Here is a 20,988-nt window from a genome sequence, read left to right on the forward strand (position 1 = left end):
TATTTATGTATTTATCATTTTAATATATATATATATATATATATATATATATATATATATATATATATATATATATATATTAAAATGATAAATATATATATTATTATATAATATATATATATATATATATATATATTATTATATATATATTATTATATAATATATATATATATATATTTTTTTTTTAATTTTTTTTATTTTTGTGTATAAAGTACCAACTTCTAATGTATTATAAACATTTGTCAAGTTTATTAAGCATTGCAATATAAGCACTTAAAGGAGAACTTGGTAACTTTTTTAACTTAATAAAACTGTCTAGAAATCATTTGAATGGTTAAACAACCTGTTCTGGTGATATTGGTGACTTTCCCCGCTCCCCCCAGCGTTCCCAGGCGGAAAACCAACCTTGCAACTTGGGCACTACCGTCCCGGCAAGATAGAAATTGGTAGTCTCGTGAGAAGCGAGAATGAGAACGAGAACGAGCGCGAAACACGAATTGCTTGACGGCAATTCGACATAAACACACATGCATGTATGATGTATTACCAGATTACCCACCTCGGTAGACATAGCTCCACACGATACAGTTGGCTTGCTCCGATCATAACAAACGCACATGAGCAGCGGTAGAGAGGGGGAGGAGGCCGCCGCAAGTGAGTTTTTTACGACCGTGTTGTGAAATATACACCCCCCCACAGCTGTAGGGGGAGCTCGTGGGGAAAACATGCGACAACAAAAGGGAAAATCAGCGAAGAAGTGACTAGAGTTCGCTAGAGTTGCCGAGTTCTCCTTTAAAATTAAAGGTAGGGTAGGTAGGATTTGTCTAAAAAACTTATTTTCCAAATTTGTTTAAACTTTATTTATACATCAATACATAATTAAAATATAAGTACTCTGAAAAAGAAAGTATAAAAATCGAGTGTCTGTAGACCTCTCACGACTGTTTTAAAGACAGCTCATTATTTCCATTCACTCCACCCCCTCCATTCTGGGCTCCTTCCAAAGCCACGCCCCCAAAACACATGAACGCGCGACTCCGACGCTGAGCTGAAGACTCATTATTTACCTGAGACGAGGGAGAGGAAGGAGCACAGTGCATGTAGTGCATGTAGTGACTATGAATATAAACAAATAAGATGTATTTTAGTACTCACTATCAAGCTAGCATATTGATTTTGGTAAAGTTTAAATTTAAAATATATATTTTTTGATTCGCTAACGAGCTAGTTATATAAGCTAAAAACAGGTTGCATTGATACACGTTTTTCCATTACCATCAGTTACATTGTGATGAAGATGAATTTCGTGTAAGATTCATAACAGATATGGTGTTCTGCATGTAGGGGTGGGAGATATTGACAAAAATGAATATCTCAATTTTTTTTTCCCAATATCTAGATATCGATATTCAGGCGATATTTTTGCCATCCTTCAAAGAAATGTGTGCAAACTGGCAAAGAAGGTCCAGTTGGTCTTTTGACTTGCTGCATTTGATAATAGAAAAAACAATAAAGGAGCTAACTAAACAGAATCTGTGGCAGCCCCTACTTTTTCCACTTTCAAAAAAAAAAACTTAACTAGGCACTTCTTGCAACAGTGATTATTAAATCAAACAACAATATTGTTGATGATCAATTCAAAGTAAAAAAAAAAAACATTTTCAAAACGGTATAAATCCATCCTTTTTTTCCCAAAACGTTATAAATCCATAATTTTTTTTCCAAAAATGTATGGTTTGTCTTTTAAAAAAAGTCTGTCTTTTATTTTTCATGTTTGCATTTATGAGGAAAAAACAATATTACTTGACAGTTCTCCATTATGGACGCGAGCGCTCTGAAAGCGGCACTAAGACTTTAAAACTTTCACAGAGACCTCAAAACAGAAAGCACAAAGCCTTTATTTAAAACGAATTTCGTTTTGTATTAATTGTATCTTAATTTTAATATTTTTTTCATTAACCAATTTCCTGGATTAAATACATAAAAGTAGCCTAAATATAGGCTATCAATCACAACACAAGGTGCTTGAACTGGAGATTATATCATCATGAACCGAACCGTAACCTCGCCTCACAGGCCTAAAAAATGTGAAATATATTTACAGAAATCTGGTTCTAAACAAAACCATCCAAAACAAAATAAAACTATGTAGCCTAATAAATGTGCATTTCTCCGGTGCGTTCACTAGCCTACTGCGAAGATCGCGAGTCAATAGCCTATCGTCAACTTCATCTTTGCAGCCGACACAGAAATGAATAAACAATTAAAATGTCTTATTGCAATATTTTACATATTCATAATCATTACTTTTGCTGGTTCTTTGAGGCAGCTTTTTAGGTTTATGGCGTTTTGGAAAAGAGCTCTTCACGTGGCTACAAACACCGTTTCACCAAGGCACAGCGGCCCTTCAGCACATAAGAACAAAAAGAGAAAAAGCACAGACTTACTAATTACGAAACTTTGAAGGAACTAGAGGAAGTAGAGGCCGAGGACGGGGTGGTCGCTGGAAAGCCACGCCGATATTGACACGCGTTTTATTTCTTTGTTTATCCAAAGACTTTTTGTTCATTACCTTTTCTTGTACTGTCTTCTTTTTTTTGCCTTGTTTGCCTTCGCTAACTGCATATGCCATAATGTGAATTTTGATTGCTCTTTCTCTGCCATTGTTTTGCTATTCCTAGGTTCCTTGCCTCTTGAATTCCTCAAATCATCAAACGTGCGTGCGCAAGTGGGCAGATCCCGTGGCAAAAGGGTGGTTGCCATGGTTGCGAGAGAGAGTGACAGTCGCCTAAGCCAATCCTTTGTTTCGTCCCCGAATGGAAATAATGAGCTGTGTTTAATGCAGATTAAACGGTCTAGAGTCACTTGATTTTTATACTCTTTTTTTCAGAGTACTTACATTTTAATTATGTATTGATATATATAGAAAGTTTAAACAAATTTGGAAAAAAGTTTTTTATAAAATCCTACCTACCCTGCCTTTAATGGAAGTTGATCTGGTGATATTTGGCTGGCAGCAAACGAGGGTTCACCTCATATGACGATGATCGGTGGGTGGACACATGAACTCAACGATTCGTACTGTAGGTGGAGTTACTGAATTTTGACACAAGGCATTGGATAGCTACTAAAATTAGCCCACCTTAAATCGAAATGTTGATATTCCGTGGTGGTGCTGTTTACAGGACTGCTGGGTAAATGTAAGTTATCCAGAGAGAAACATCTGACAACATCCTTATTTAGGCTACAAAAAAATAAATAAATAAATTGATGTATAATTAAGGCTATTTGTCTTGTTTGTTCTTGTTTGAGAAGGCATTTTTTTTAAAGAGTAGAATGTTTAACCAGCAACTAGTAGCCTATTATATATAACATATCTATCTATAAATTACAGGAACGTCTGTCTGTCTGTATGTCTGTCTGTATGTCTGTCTGTGTGTCTGTTAACCGCATATCTCTCGAACCGTTAGTCCGATGGATTTCAAACTTGACAGGTGTCTCGCTACGGGCACGAGTAAGTGCAGTGCCAAGTTTGACGTTGTTTGGATGAGAAATGCTAAATATATCGTTAAATATATCATTTTTAGAAGGTTGTGGTTTAAAAATAAACATTCTGACATAAACACTCAGTCAGCTACACTGTTTACTTCTGAATATTATAAATACAATCCATTTTGATTAATTTGAGTAAAAATGTGTTTTCTTTACCAGGAAAGTGGCAAGATGAAAAACACTATTTTCTGTTTCAAACATCTTTAGGTTATAATAACATAAAAAATTCAAATCCATATTTTGATTTTCAAAGATTTATTATAAAAACTGATTATTTTTTCCCAAAAATGCAATAAATTCATGACACTTTTTTTCCAAAATGTAATTAATCCATTGAATCAATATAAAAGTTATTTTTTATCATATTGAAACTGTTGAAATCAGCCATCGCTAAGAAATATCTCCTGAACTTTTTTGTTCAGCGATCAGCTCACAAAAACTGATTTTGCACGGGCACTTTGCACTGCTCCCTGAATCTTATTCATTTGTGGATGTAAACTGAATCTATAAGTCAGCTATGCTGTTTACTTCTGAATATTATATTTCATTCTGGTGCGCTTAAAGTTATCGCTACTGTGTAAATGCTATTCACCAATTAAACATATCCTTTTCAGTGCGTTCACAGTCTCTTTCACGGACATCATTTGTAGTTGCCTATTCACAAACTGTTTGCTCAAGCATAGCGTTTTCTCGGAGTTCACGTTGTGCTTTCTACCCATAGACTGTAAAAAAAGAAAAACTGTTTCTATCATGCACAAATAAAAATGTCACTGAACTTTTGCTGTGTAATTGTAACAATGTGCACTCAAACACACCAAACCAACAATTACTAAAAACACACGTAAAAAATGATTTTGCACGGGCATTTTGCACTAGTTAATTAAACTCTACAGGTTGAATATTATACACTGTAAAAAATGATCGTAATTTTAACGGTAAAAGACTGTAAAAATGCTACAGTGAAAAACTGTTAATTGGTTAACAGAAAGTTTCCGTACTATATACGGTAAATAACTGTGATAGATCTAACGGTACATTTAATGTAATTTTACTGTAACATACCGTTAAATGTACAGTTTTTGAAAGTGAAAAAACAACTCATTGTATAATTTACAGTGAAAAACCGTAAATTGACATTCCCACAATTCCCTGTGACACTTCACATTTGATGTATTTCTGTTGAAATAACTATGTTTGTTTCTTCATAGTTTTCTTCGTTTTTTCTAATCAGTTATGTACATTAGGGGTTTATGTTACATTTAATGTTGTTAAATTAATGTTTATTGCATTTTTAAAATTTCATGTGTTACCATGATGGTGTTTAATGTTTGTGTGAATGACACTGTGCAGCTTCTTCATATATTTGTATTAACTTTCTTGTGGAAGAACTGCTTGTGTTGAGCTTTGATTGATCATGTGACTCTCATCACTGCTGTGATTGGTGGTTATCAGTGTACAAAACAGATATTAATACTTCAATAGGACGGTAAATTAACATTATATCATATTACTGAAATCCAATGTTAAATATACAGTTTTTTTCCGTAAAAGCAACGGGAAGAAATTACCGGGAAAGAAATTAAATTTTTACGTTTTTTTTTTACAGTGTATGATTACTATATATATATATATATATATATATATATATATTGATTATTGATATTTTCAAATAAGGAAATATCAAAACTCAAATCAGTTTGATCAGTTGTGTTTGCTTAGCACCCAACCCAAACGGGAAATGGGAAAGATGCTGGAATGCTCATATTTAAATTTACGGAGGCGGGGCAGTCCACGGCAGGCAAATTTCTTCCAGGAATTCAGTTTACACTGAAACACCCTGTTTATCAGGAAACTTCAGGGTGTGTCTCAAAAGCATCTCTGTCGTCATACAAATATTATGTTTGCTTGTATGGCATGTGAATGTGTGTGTATTACCCAGTTTTAAAGGCAGGGTAGGCGATTTGTTCTAGAAACATTTTTTGTTATGCTGGTTGAAAAGTCTCTTCACTGATAGCAATTACAAAGTTAAGCAGTCTAAATGTATTTATATGTGTATTGTCTGTGGAAGGCGTAAGACCATAAATTAAAATGTTTGCCCAATCATAATTTGACATTAATTTGTCTTAAATCAGATGTGATCTGGCGCTGGAATGTGTTGTTTTTGGAGTGTTCGTTGCCGCTGTTATGAGTGGCGCTGATACAGTTTTCTCTTGTGGCTCATGCACAGTCTTCATTCCGGTGAAATCACAAAACAAAATTCACACAAAAGTGTCCCTGCTCTTGATATACAATCATTGATGAACATCTTTGATTTCTTTGAATCCAGACAAGACAGAGGTAATACTTATCGGTTCAAAAAACCGCCCACAGAACCTCTCACAATACAACTTTGACATCGTAGGATGTCCTGTTACTTTATCCTCTACAGTAAAAGACCTGGGTGTTATACTCGACTGTAACCTGTCTTTTGAAAATCATATTTCGTATGTTACAAAAACAGCCTTTTTCCACCTTAGAAACATTGCTAAGCTACGTAATATGCTATCAGTTTCTGATGCAGAAAAGTTAGTTCATGCATTCATGACCTCGAGACTAGATTACTGTAATGCTTTATTAGCCGGTTGTCCTGCATCCTCAATAAACAAGCTACAGTTAGTCCAAAATGCAGCTGCTAGAGTTCTTACTAGATCAAGAAAATATGATCATATAACACCAATTTTATCATCACTACATTGGCTATAAAGTTCCGTATTAATTATAAGGTATTGCTACTGACTTATAAAGCCCTAAACGGCTTAGCTCCAGTCTATTTAACGGATCTTCTATCACCCTATAATCCATCGCGCTCTTTAAGATCAATAAATTCAAGGCTTTTGGTCATACCTAGGATATCCAGATCAACCAAAGGAGGGAGAGCATTTTTACATTTGGCTCCGAAACTCTGGAATAGTCTTCCTGATACTGTTCGTTGCTCGGACTCGCTCTCCCAGTTTAAAACTAGATTAAAGACGCATCTTTTCGGCCAGGCTTTCATATAATATTGTTAATCTCACAGTTCAAACTACAATCCGGCCTCTAGTTCATAAATGCCAGAGGAGAACTCGCCCCCGACTGAGCCTGGGTTCTCCCAAGGTTTTTATTTTTTTCTCCATTAGGTCACCTGATGGAGTTTTAGGACACCATTAGGTCACTTGATGGAGTTTTTCGGTTCCTTGCCACTGTTGCCTTTGGCTTGCTCAGTTGGGGATATTTTGGGGATATTTAATTTTATTCTATCAATCAATAAATTCCACTAGAAACAAACTTTGTTGTATTATTTTAATTTAATACTGTGAAGCTGCTTTGATACAATCTGTATTGTGAAAAGCGCTATACAAATATACTTGATTTGAATGAGGAGCCAAAAAACAAAAAACAAAAAAAAACCTATACAAGGCTGGATTATAACCCGGAACCTCTGACACGCTTAACAAAAGTTCTACCACCAGATCATTATAGATCATAGATCATTGAGCAAAAACACTCCTTTACACGAGCTTCGGATACCATAACAAAACAAGCAAATCTCACTCATCCAAAATCTCAGAAATAACCAGTAGTGGAGTGCAGCCTTACAGAGATTTAAGAAGAGGTTGCAACTTTTAGGCGCACCTGGACGTTTCTGAATGGTTAGTGGTTGACAGTTGTTGTGGAGTTACATTGATTCATCTCATCGACTTGCATGTACCGTCATGTTTAACTTTTACACAAGTTTACACAGTTCCCTGAGGTCTGTATTAGACAGCTGTGGCATTTTGTGATCAAATAGTGTTCAGTGCTCGTCTGTGCAGCAACGACAGAACAGTTTGCATGCTTTGCTGGAAATTTTACCATTGCGTTAGAACTGGTTACACTGTTGTCGTTTCCGAAAACCAAATGGAGGCGCCATGGGAGGAACGTGTAGATTAAGGGGCGGTAATATTATAATACGATCCCCTCCCTACGTCAGAAACAAGGGTTCTGTGTTGAAACATTAAACTCATTGCACTATTGAAATTGATTTCTGGACATCATCATTTTTTTTTTTTTTTTTTTTTTTCAGTTGTTATTGTAAATATCTGACATATATTGTGACAGACTGTGTCTCACTTCATATTTAGAGCTCAATGAAACAAGTCATTATCATTAAGTTGACATAAAAACATACCATATGAATGGGAATACTTCACGTTTGACTTTTACTCATTCGAGTTTGTAGGGGTGCCAATAATTGTAAAATATGTATATTTTAGAAACAATATTTGTTTTATGATAAGAATTTGACATTAAAGAGGCTACATGCAGCTTTTTCCCCAAAATAAACGTAACAGTAGCCTTTTTATTTGACCATTTATGACTCAAACATCTCCTGATGAGCATACTGACACCTTGTCAGCTCACAGCAGGTATAAGCCTGTATCCTATTTTTCCTATTTTCTGTCGGGTCGGATTTTTCGCGCGCTGTCTGCGGATGTGACGTCAAGCGCGTTTATGTTGTGTCATATATATTGCAAACAAACTTACTTTCTCAAACAATATATGTATTTGACTGTTCTTACCTCTGTAAACATAATGTTGACTTCTTTGCAGCGGATGACTTGTGAAGTGTGCACGTACGAGCGCGCTGCGAGAGCGAGCATAAAGGAAGAGCAGTTCCGTTTTTTGGCCACAGGAAATTGCATGTAGCCTCTTTAATTATAGCTTACATTTGTGTGTCTTTTTGAACGAAATACTAAAAGGAGAAATCACAAAAAGTCAGTTTTGCTCATATTACCAAGGGTGCCAATATTTGTGACTGTGGAGACCACTGTCATTTTTGTGGAAACTTTGGAATTTTGGACAATACATGAAACACAAACATTTTCCAATTAAACAACAAATAAACACTAAGAATGACACAACATATTATTCCTGTTTATTTCAGCAAATATTGTCAGTAGAACAAGAACAAAGTGGGTCAGATGAGCTTTTATATATTTTGCCCTGAGATTAGAATTAATATAATTCATTGTAATAGACATGCACATTCACAAAGTAGCAACAAATGAAACATGTTGACCGGTGGTTTGCTAAATAAGTAAAGACAGTCTTTAATATGAAGGTGGCAAATTTAGCTGATTTGCCCTCTAATGTATGTTTGTGTTTTTTGGCCATTAAATCTCTTTTGGATCTTCTTAAAGATTTGGGTGCCTGTTTTGCTTTAATTATCGCCACTATACTCCTGCTGTATTTCTTTATACGTATTACTACTTGTATTTGTACTACTGGTTTTAAAAGATTAGTCTTAATTGTAGGAGGACTATGAATATATGTGTGCGTGTGTTTAGATCAAATGAGGAACTGGTTATCGATCTAAACACACACACACAGTGTAAACTGTGTCTGTAACACAATATCTCTGAGTAAATATATATATGCAAAGCTCATGATTGCTTACCAGTTCCTCATTTGATCTAAACACACACACACATACATTCATCCTCCTACAATTAAGTGTGTGTGTGTGTGTGTGTGTGTGTGTGTGTGTGTGTGTGTGTGTGTGTGTGTGTGTGTGTGTTTGTGTTTAGATCAAATGAGGAACTGGTAAGCAATCATGAGCTTTGCATATATTTACTCAGATATATTGTGTTACAGACTGGTTTATTATCACTTTGATAATTACTATTAGAAACTGATTATTACTTACAAATTTATTTTACCATTCATTGCTTTATTATTCATTTTATTCTTTACTAATAAAAATAAATAAATAAATAAAAATATCCATCACTTCTCCGTGTGACTGGATCTCAGTGCATAAGTTCAATTTGAGTGTGAAAAATGGGGAGTTTAAAATGTATTTTCATGAATATGTATCTTAATATTACACTTTAAATCAGAAATGCAGAAATGAAAGAAGCTGAGAGGAAAAAATTGTTTAGAAAACTTATTGAAAGTCATTGTGCTTATACTGTATTTAGATGGTAACTCTTGTATTTACTGAATATATATACTTCTTGATGTACAATAAATATTTGCAAAATAACTGTGTTGATTTCATTTCAGAATAATTCATGAACAAATGGAAACACAGAGTTCTGTGACAAATAAAAACCAGGGCCCGGTTTCCCGATAACGCTCACTCTTAGCCTGCTAAGAAGACTCGAAAGATATATCTTACCAAAGTAGTTTATGTTTTTAAGTGTGTTCCCCGAAGTGTCTCTTGGAAGCTTCTTAAATCGCTGCCGCTTAAGTTCAACTTAACAAAGGCGCTGTCCCAAGTGAAGGTGCTGAATTAGTTGGCATCGATTGCTCAGGAATCGATTTTACACTTCACACAGTGCATTACAGCGTTAAGAAAGACAACACGTTCTATCCAAATGAAACATTCCTCAAATTATTCCAGTAACTTTTATTTTAACATAGTGTAAGTTATCAGTAAAATATAGCCTATTAATTAAATGGTTAAATTGTCAGTAATATGTTCACACCAGGCGCGTAGCCAGTAATGGGCCAGGGCGGCACTGGCCCGCCCACATTACTCACTGGCCCGCCCAGGCAAGTTTGATCAAAATACATTTTTAGTTTATTTTTATTATTCAAATGTATTTAAGAAAATATATTAATATAAACTTGATTTATTGTTGACTGGTGTGTGTGTGTTCAATTTGTTTTCCGAATAAAATGGAACTGTTGAAGCAAGTTGTAGAAAGCCTCTCTCCAGAACGTAATTGGTTGCTATGGTTGCTAGGGGTTCCGACAGGAAGACACTCTGGGCGGCGGGCTCTGGCGGCCTTTAGCCAGCTAGCTGCTTTTTAGCCAAAAAGTTATTTGAAAAAGAACTCTGTGACTGTTTGGACTATGATGAGATCATTTCTGTTTTCAACACTAAACCCAGGCACTTGCGTCTTGTTTTGTAGAATGAAAACAACAAAGGTAGGCCTGTTGTTTAACTAATTTCCTTAATTTTTGCCCGTGAAGTGATTTAAGGCAAGACACGGCAGGCAAAAACATCGGGGTTTTTTTTTCACTGGTCAATTTTGAGATTTTGGGCTATTTGTCTTCAATGCCTTCTTTCAGACTTGTGGTGAAAAAAAGTCCAAAATACACATTTAGGTCTTTATTTTACTACATTTTGTCTATTTGCGTCTGTAGATTTCTCCTAAATTCAACAAAAGTTGGCGTTCTAAATCAATATGCTGCTCCGCGATCGCTGTCTGCACCTGTCAAACACCGTTGAAAAGCTCTCTCTCTCTCTCTCTCTCTCTCTCTCTCTCTCTCTCTCTCTCTCCTGTACAATGCTGTCGGATCCAAATATGGTCATTTCCTTTAATCAGCAACCAATGGTTGAACATGATGATTAGACAGTGTTTTGTTATTGCCTATGCCGAATATTGCAAAATAAAGGTGTAACTGTTTTTGCAGTTTGTCTATTCTTTTTTCTACTCTCTAAGGCTTAATTATTATTTAAGTAATTTTTTTTCTAGGAAAAACTATAGGCCCACTCACTTTTTCACTGGCCCGCCCAAAATACAATTTCTGCCTACGCCACTGGTTCACACAATATGTTGTGACGGGTAGACGAACCGGGTATCCCTCGCTAATCATCCACCCTCCTTATCCCGTTGTGCCACTTGTGCAGCTTCTTTACATGGGTTTAACGACTTCTAAAAATTATGTAATTATGCTCTATCTATGAGATACCTTATTTATCCAGAAGGAAATTAAACAGTGTCATTCTAAGTGCACATTCAGATATAAAGTCTCATTTGAAGAGGCTGCGTAAAGACATTAGTTTGTAATGTACATTATCTGTGTGTTTGACGTAAAGCTATGCATGAGGCAAAGCAGTGGAAAGGGAATCCTCTGACAACCATGTGACCTGCGTTCAATGCCCTATAAATGAATGAAGATGAATCAGCTATGAGACGTGGTCATTTGGGCATATGTCAATTTTTGATGCAGAAATTCTAACGTGTACGCTCCTTTGTCAACATTAACCCTTAAAGAGTTTCTGTATCTTGGGGGATACAGTCATTTAACAGGCTGTGGGGGGAAGGGCCATGGGGGGAGGGGCATTATGTGGTTGCAGTTGATGAGAAACACTGATGGGGTGATGGGTCATGTAATCAGGTCATGTGACTTTATGCCAACATTCCAAATATTTGTATCAAAATCCAAAATGGCAGCATACGTGGACAAAGACACTGGCTATAAGGGAAGTGTTTTTATATTTTTCACGATTATGATATTTTAGAGTGATTTTGTTTTAGAAAATAGTTTTTTAAGGATAGTTTTACATGTTCTTGTGGATATTTTTTTAAATAATCTTCTCACAACTTTGATTATCAGGCATTGAATGCCTGTATCCTGGGGGATACATTGCCCATATAAGGGTATTTAACAGGGCTGATCACTCACAGATATTCTTATGTTTTGAGGCCTGTTCTCTACAGATATTGAATATGATAAAGGGTTTTCTTTAACTTGTAGTGTAGTGTAGTGTAATGTAGTGTAGTGTAGTGTAGTGTAATGTGGTGTGGTGTGGTGTAGTGTAGTGTAGTGTAGTGTAGTGTAGTGTAGTGTAGTGTAGTGTAGTGTAATGTGGTGTAGTGTAGTGTAGTGTAGTGTAGTGTAGTGTAGTGTAATGTGGTGTAGTGTAGTGTAGTGTTATAGTGTAGTAGTGTAGCAATTAGAGGCAAATTGTTTGCCAGATTATAATTATCAAAAGTGAATGCCAATTATAGATTGACAATCATTAATGCTTTAATGACATTAGAAAATAGCCAAGGCTAATTAGCACCATTTTAGTTCTAATAACAAATAAAGTCAACTTCATAAATAGTCCTGTATCCATTGCGGACATTTTTTTTATTAGTATATATATCATTATATATAGCATAAAATCATTGTTGAGCCACAACATTGTCAACATACCATAGTTTGACTTGCAAACAACGCTAAGAGAGAGCTTACGAATGGTCTGGACCAACCTTACGAAAGTGTGACTTACAGAAGATATACTTAGCGTACGAACATGTCGGGAACCGTGCATTAAGGTTAAGAGAGAACTTAAGTACTAGGTTAAGAACTACTTAGAGATAAGAATGCTTTGGGAAACCGGGCCCAGAACATTACTGATTTGATGTATTCACTGCGCTTGGTGTTAACAACTGTACTGTATGTTAAGCCAAAAATTGTCATGAGTGATCACACAAAATAAGTTAATGGTGTACTTAAACATTTAACATAAACATTTTTATAATTAGTACAATGTTCACTTGAGCAGAACAGATTATCAGTCCTACAAGTCATCAGGAGCAAGGAATAGTTTAACCATGAATGATTTTTTGTTGTCATCATTTTGTAACATGTTTTTACTTCAAAGCTACAGCACACGTGAGGTTTACAGTGAATAATATCTCACATTTTAGAATCATGACGGGCAATGCAGCCAATCACTGCTGTCATTATATCATGTTCTGTGGCTGATTTCATTCTATAATAAAATCCTAAAAAGAGGTAGCAGTTTGGTCATATTAGAGAGTAAATCACACAGAGAAATGTCATAATCCACCTTAAGTGAAATTTGTTACTTGCGGTTTTGTTGTTTGATGCACAAGCGTGTGCTAAGGAAGGGTTATTTGTAGTCTTTCCCAAACTTGTCTCAGAAGAGACGGTAATTTCAGAAGAGATGACAGAGTGTGAAAGCCAGTCAGATAGTCATGCAAGTTTTATCTAGACAGGACACACTCATATATCAGACAAAATAACCTTAACACACATCTGAACTAACGCACATTCTTTCAGGTTACAAAACAACTTCTGTTGCTTCACTGTTAAATTAGCTAAAATTGGCATTTTGGCACTTTCTGTACGAAGTCTTGAAGCAATCCAGAAGTATAGTTTATATATTTAATAGTCTAATTGTGTTGGACTTACTGATGGACCATTCCTCTGCAGGACTGCAGTAGAGAGGACATTCATTGTAATGATATTTGAGTTCTATATATGCAAACTATAACTGATATGGACTGAATTATATGCAAATGTCAAACAGTTTCTTGAACATTCAAACTATTATACCTAACATTCGGTGTGCTGAACAATTTTAAACAGCCTGCTCTGTTAAAGATTGCAAGTAGTTTATTTGCATATGGCTGATCACAGAAAAAATATTCTCTGAGTCAGACGGAAAACAGAAAAAAACATTTTCTCAGAAGAGTTTAGAAGCGTCTCCCTTCTTCTGTAAAATTCATTATGGTAAGTATTTTCATCATGGCTTTTTCTGTTTTGTTGCTTGTGTTTTTTTTGTTTATCAGGTTTGTTGTGCTGGCGCACTGAGGATGTTCATGTTCTGCCTGCTTCATCTGTGTATTCAGTGCGATCAGGAGCAAGTGAACACTGACGTTCTTGTTAAAATGATACAGTATTTTGATGACAAGTAAGTCTATATTTGCACAATTTACAATTAAAATAAGTGAAATGTGTTAAAGGCTCAGGGTAAGAAGGAGGCGGGAACCGGCAAATGTTTAACATAAAACTTTAATCCAAAAATAAACAAACACAAAACGAAAGTAAAGCGGCAGCCCCTCACGGACGACTGCCACACAAACATAAACAAAACAAAGTGTCAGTTCTGATAGACTTGTGGGTAGAGCGCCGACATATATCATTGTTGAGATTCGGGCGACCCGAGTTTGAGTCCTGGCTTGTGGACCTTGTCAGATCCCGTCCCACTCTCTCTCCCAATTCGCTTCATGTCTACTTACTGTCCTATCATAATAAAGGCAAAATAAATCTTAAAAAACAACAACAACGTAAAGTCCAGGCCTGGTCCTCTCTCTTCCTTCACAGTCGGCACCCATTTTTTTATCCTTCCGGAGCTCCTCCATGAGAGCCCCGCATGGGCGTCGGAAGCAAAAAAAAAGTGGGTGGGTCATCCCCCAGAAAAATGTTACTTACACCATTTCATGTATTCTGATGCCTTTTAATTAAACAAGTAAACTAAACTCGCCTCCACGTCGTGCATTAAATGCACAGCTATCCGTGGATTAACCTGCTGATACCATGGTAATTTGCCAGCATTGACAACTTAAAGCTGTTATTGATGTTTGCAACGCAATATTTGACTGGAAGAGTAGCCTACAACGGGCGTTTTTTTCGTCAGTTCGGGAAACACAACAATATCAACAGTGTACAGAACAGTTCAGTCTTGATTCGGGTTTCAACATTAACGAAATGGAAAATGCCTTCAATGATTTCAAGACTAATGGTCAGCGACGGCTTTGTGAAGTCACCCAAGACTTATTCAGTCTCGCTGCTGCAAAGCCGAGCTGGATCCAAATGGCCAGTTCTTCTGGAAAATAATTGCATTCTGAATATATTCTTATCTATCCTATGGATGTCACAAATACATCTCCTCTGGACAAAATTTTGAGAATGCCAAATGATGATCAATGTGTTGTTTTGTATACTTACTACTCACCTTGCATAGAAAAGTGCATTAATGATAAAGCTGACACTATTTTGTATGACTTTTCAAACTGGCTAAACACACAGAGAACTGGGATTAAGGCTTTAGTTTTCCAAGAGATCTGGCACAAAGACTGGACTGGTGTCAGAGATCAGTTTGCAAAGATTAATAATCTAGTGCCTCTCTATCATTGATAAGATGCTGGCAGTGAGACGTTAAATCGAAATTGTGTGTCTTAAAAAAGCATTTTATGTCAATAATCATAATGCATATTTTCAAATCACTGTATGTCTTAAACCTAAATAAATTTGTTTTGTGCAATAAGGGCACGAGTAACATGACTGTTCATGAACAATTCTTCACTCTGTCTGTGTTCGTCTAAAGACTTTTGAATGATTATAATGGTTGCTACACACCTGACTATTGTTGTAGATTATTCCACTACACACCTGATTTACGTTTTTCTGGGTCATCTCTTAATCAACGCCCCTAAACATCTCCTTATCAACAATATCAATAATATATATCCTTTAACGCGTCTCCTAATCGATGTCGACTGAGTCGGTCAGCGTCTTGACCCCTATGAACACTATAAAATCTCTAGTGTTCCACTAACCTGCTGTGCAGCAATATTCAAACAGACTACAGACAATACAGAATATGCTTTAATCATGGCTGGATGATCTCAGACAAATTTCAGAGAGAATCCCACCAGCAAAAAGAATATAATTCACCAATTCTAAGTTTTTATGGCAAATGTGACATGATTCATTACATCATTTTTATACAATATGATTGGTTCTTCATATATATAATTCAGCAAACTCTTCTGTTACTAGGTAGCCTAAAAGCAAATCTGGATTTCTTTGTTTACCTAAAACCATGAGTTTATAAATGTAGATATCTGTCTAGTTTCATTTCCCCTTTTGTTATATTCAGACATGGTTTACACTGACTTTGGCCAAAGGACATTTCGGTTTCAAAAGCATATAAATATCAATCCTGCAAGGAAAATAAATGTTAGTTATGATTCATTTAAAAATTCCATCACACTGTACATTAAATAATTGATCAAGTCGACACTGAAAGCGACACAATAACAGCCCTAATCGTGTGAATTAGCCTTGATGCTGCTTATTAAAAAACAAGTGAAACACTCTGTGTATTGTTGCTCTTCACTGAAACTGAAGGTAAATAAACAGCTAAAGGTAAATATTAATCTTTGTGGTTAGTCTCAATATCATTCAGGTCTAGTGTGAAAATGTTCAGGAACTGACCTGTGCATTCACTCAATCTCTCAACAGTTAACCAAATGTTTGCAATGTTAATTGATTAATCGAATTTGTAAATTATAAACTTACACTCGGGTCTTTATATGTGCTTCATTTCCTCCTGATCATCAGAAGAGAAACAACAGAGCTTCAGATCTGAAAATAAAAGCATCTTCCTTTACTCATAATTCAAGCAGTCACAATGGAAAGTTTCAATTCAATAAGTAAACTTTTAAAAAATATATATAACTCAGATTGTGTTTGTCTGAAAGAAGAATGTCATATACACCTAGGATGGCTTGAGGGTGAGTAAATCATGGGCTAATTTTCATTTTTGGGGGAACTATCCCTTTCACACTTCTGTGAGGGTGCTTCTAATGCAATGGCTGAGGGAGTGAAAAAAAATATATTGTATGCAATGTGATGGCAATTACAATTACTTAACATTGTTAATTATTAAATTATCAATGTAAGATCATAATTAATTTTCATATTTATGTTCCTGCACATTATTTGGGACCCAAGGCAATTGTCAACATTAACGAAATGGAAAATGCCTTCAGTGATTTCAAGTCTAATGGTCAGCGACGGCTTTGTGAAGTCACCCAAGACTTATTCAGTCTCGCTGCTGCAAAGCCGAGCTGGATCCAAATGGCCAGTTCTTCTGGAAAAACATTGCATTCTGAATATATTCTTATCTATCCTATGGATGCCACAAATACATCTCCTCTGGACAAAATTTTGAGAATGCCAAATGATGATCAATGTGTTGTTTTGTATACTTACTACTCACCTTGCATAGAAAAGTGCATTAACGATAAAGCTGACACTATTTTGTATGACTTTTCAAACTGGCTAAACACACACAGAACTGGGATTAAGGCTTTAGTTTTCCAAGAGATCTGGCGCAAAGACTGGACTGGTGTCAGAGATCAGTTTGCAAAGATTAATAATCTAGTGCCTCTCTATCGTTGATAAGATGCTAGCAGTGAGACGCTAAATCAAAATTGTGTATCTTAAAAAAGCATTTTACAGTGCTATGCATAAGTTTAGACACCCATGCTAAAGTTGACTAAAAAGAGGAATAAAAAATCATCTTTTGGAAATTGAACTTAAAAAATTAGGAAAAATCCAACCTTTAAGGACACCAATTTTCTTTGTGAATGAATAATGTATCGTAAATAAATAAATGTTCTTCCTTAAAATACAGGGTGCATAAGTTTGGACACCCCTATGTTAAATTCCCATAGAGGCAGGCAGATTTTTATTTTTAAGTATTTTTTTATATTTTATTTTTAGGATACTATGCATCCTGATAAAGTTCCCTTTGCCTTTGGAATTAAAATAGCCCCACATCATCACATAGCCTTCACCATACCTAGAGATTGGCATGGGGTACTTTCCATAAGATCATCTCTCAATGCAAATCAAACCAGCTATTAGGCTAACTGAAATAAAACCATGCCAATCTCTAGGTATGGTGAAGGCTATGTGATGATGTGGGGCTATTTTAATTCCAAAGGCAAAGGGAACTTTATCAGGATGCATAGTATCCTAAAAAATAAATAAAATAAAAATACTTAAAAATAAAAATCTGCCTGCCTCTATGGGAATTTAACATAGGGGTGTCCAAACTTATGCACCCTGTATTTTAAGGAAGAACATTTATTTATTTACGATACATTATTCATTCACAAAGAAAATTGGTGTCCTTAAATGCCTTAAATCCTGCCTTAAATCCATTTCCTTGGATCGCTTTATTGGAGGAACAATGACGGTTTTTAGAGTTCTTGGAGGAATTATTAATTGTTTTATTTCTTATTGACCATTTTGAGGAAGTCCAACACACCGTACATGGCGAGACACACACAGACGCTCAGTGACTTTATTAAAGGAGTCAGTGCTGCAAGTGTGAACCGTTTTAATTGGTCTTGTCATGGTGTTGAAGAAGAGGGCTGGTCGAGTGTCAGAATAAAAAGCATCTTCTTCCTCTTCCTCATCACTCCTGCTTCACTGCAGACTCACACAACATCTCTGAACCTTCTGATCTGAGCAACAGATAACATGGTAAGTTATATTCATATTTCTTCACTTTATTGCATTATTAGTGATTCTAAAGCAGCTTCACTATTGCGTGTCTCCTCCTGTGATCTCACACAAGTCTAACAACTGAAAAAAACTGCTAGATCATTCACATGCAGAAAGGTAAATGTCAAGCAGAGCACAAGGTGTTGCAATACATAGCAATATTGATCACAATTGCTGTTTGCATAAGGCCAAACAGATCAAGCTGATCAAGTGCAGCAGACTCGTACATTAACTCTCTTTGCTGCATCTGTTTAAGATAAACAGCAAGTAAAAACAAAAGAAATGTTGTTTGGTAACTTTATATGGCAGATTTACGCTCGTGCACAGTGTTGCTAATAAACTGGATGTAATTTAAGTTCTGTTGCTTTTATATGAAAGTAAATAAAATAAACTTGTTATTTAATCAATCATTTTTACGTTAATAGACATATGTTTATATTAAAAAAAATAAAATGACATCACATAACCCATAGAGATCTCACTGTCAGAAATTTTGGGAATATTCACTCATCATTTATACACATAAAACATGATATCAGAGTTTTAAAATCAAACATTTTAAAAGAGAACAATACATCACGGTTGTTTAAACCAATGATCATGAAGCTGTGTCGTCAGCAAGTCGTTTCCCATCATGCTTTTGATCAGTACAGTCGACCGCACTCGAACACATTTCTAACCGGCATGCATCTCGCGCTGATCAAGAGAAAATCTCTCACTGCTCTTGACTGAATTACTTTTGTAACTTTAATATCTTTTGTAACTTTTCATAAATGTATATTTAATTTACACAGTAAAGACTGCATTGTTTATGTATACATTTGATTATTAATTTTATGTAATATTTCTAGTGAAATAAAATGACTCATATCGTGATATAAGATTTTGGTCATAATCACCCACCCCGAAATGGAATATTTCCTATTTAATTATGTCTTTGTGTTGTTTTATTAATCTAGAAATCCATGGCTTCACTCAGAGGACTGCTCCTGATTTTTCTTTTGACTCAAAGTGCAGAGCCACAAACTGTGGACATTCATACTCTTGGTCATATTGTACAATTCTTTGATGATAAGTAAGTATGCCTGTAAATTAAATATAGGCAATACAGAAAATAAAAGTATTTTATTTACAGACAACCATGTGTCTGCTTAAATTGAATGTTTTGCATGTTTTCCAGCTATCAAACTTTAACTGGAAATCAACGACTGCAATATGCTGTTGCCATCAATGTACAGAAGACTCAGTGTGAAACTAATTTTGTGCCTACAAATAACAACTTTCTGAAAGGGGAGAATGCCAATAACGTGAAGAATTTGCGTCCACTTTACGAGGGTCAAGAGCTCATTGTAGCAGGTGTTAAAAAGATGGAAGGATACAGTATACACGCAGAGCGTCTGTTACTCATCCCTACTGAAGGCATTGCCACTCCACCCATGACAAACCTGTTGAATAGAGGAAATGGGGATCGCTGTACGATCTTCTACTCCTACAAATCTCCCTGTGTTAAATCTTGCCTTGATGAGAGAGGCGATTATAACATTCTGCCCGGCCTGGAGAACTGGAGCAGACACAATTCAATAAAAGCCTTTGTCTTTAAGCATATCTTTTGGGCTGAGAAGAATATAGAAACTCTTACAGCGAACTTCAAGAAGATTGTGGCTTATGCTCCTCTCTTCCGCTGTGTGAGTGAGAATGAGTGTTATGCTTGTAATGGGGAAGGAGACACTCCCATAGACCCGCACTGTCTGCCTACAAATTAAACAGTTATGCAATAAAATGATGATTTATTCCTTAATTTCTTTCTTATGTGAAAAAAATAACTTCCACAAGAAATTGTATCTTTTGAAATGCAGAATTATGACATTGTACCATGCATTTTAAAAATAATCTTGATTCCTGCTTGAACCAATAAAATACTTCCGCTTGGCAAACACTGGTGATAAGTTCAATTTCAATTCAATTAAAAATAATAATAATTGTTTAGCACTTTTCACAATACATATAATTTCAAAGCAGCTTTACAGACAATGCATGAGTCCACATTAGAATTTAGAGTGTTCTGTTATCAGAGGTAACTGTTTAAGTTATGTATTTCAGAAATGTACACATACAAAATCACAGTTAGCGAAAAAGGTATTAATTCAAACAATGTAATAATTTAATGCAGAAACAATGAGCTCATTGAAGTAATGAATACTTGTTAACAAATGATTATGACATTTAGAAAAATGTAGCATTGGTGCATGTTGATTCAGAGTTTGTATCATCTGAAGTCTTCACGGGAGTTGGCGCCGTCTCTTCATATGTGTTGGGCATCTGAAGTTTTCATAAGCGACTGGATCCAAACTGGAGCTGACTTACTCTCTACCTCAGGATGGGCATCCCAAGATAAAACAGAGAAGCAAATAGAAAATAATTAGCGTAGCTGCTGTTCAAAACATTAAACAAGAATAATTGTGTTCATTTGATCTAATATAACAGTATAAGGGTTATATAATGGTTTCATTATATGCTAAAAATCTCTATGCTAAAAAGAGATGTGTCTTTAATCTAGATTTAAACTGGGAGAGTGAGTTTGAGCCCTGAACATCAGGAAGGCTA

At 35.5% G+C, this 20,988-nt stretch overlaps 1 protein-coding gene and 1 long non-coding RNA gene across 3 annotated transcripts in view; one reads left to right on the forward strand and one right to left on the reverse strand.

The window, feature by feature from the left end:
• Nucleotides 1–8,237, reverse strand: part of LOC311091440 (thyroglobulin-like) — a 64,806-nt gene extending 56,569 nt beyond the window's left edge. For both annotated transcript variants that reach the window (XM_084127380.1, XM_084127379.1), the window contains exon 1: nt 8,130–8,237. In XM_084127380.1, the coding sequence (XP_083983506.1) occupies nt 8,130–8,210 (81 nt within the window). In that variant the 5' untranslated portion in view covers nt 8,211–8,237. The remainder of the gene's footprint in view (nt 1–8,129) is intronic.
• Nucleotides 8,238–18,267: 10,030 nt separating this feature from the next.
• Nucleotides 18,268–20,315, forward strand: LOC311091638. Its single transcript, XR_014608133.1, has 3 exons — nt 18,268–18,363; nt 19,344–19,459; nt 19,565–20,315. It is a non-coding gene; the product is annotated as an uncharacterized lncRNA (long non-coding RNA).
• Nucleotides 20,316–20,988: the final 673 nt, after the last annotated feature.

This window comes from Abramis brama, assembly GCF_963993115.1.
Source record: "Abramis brama genome assembly, chromosome: 10".
NCBI classification, from domain to species: Eukaryota; Metazoa; Chordata; class Actinopteri; order Cypriniformes; family Leuciscidae; genus Abramis; species Abramis brama.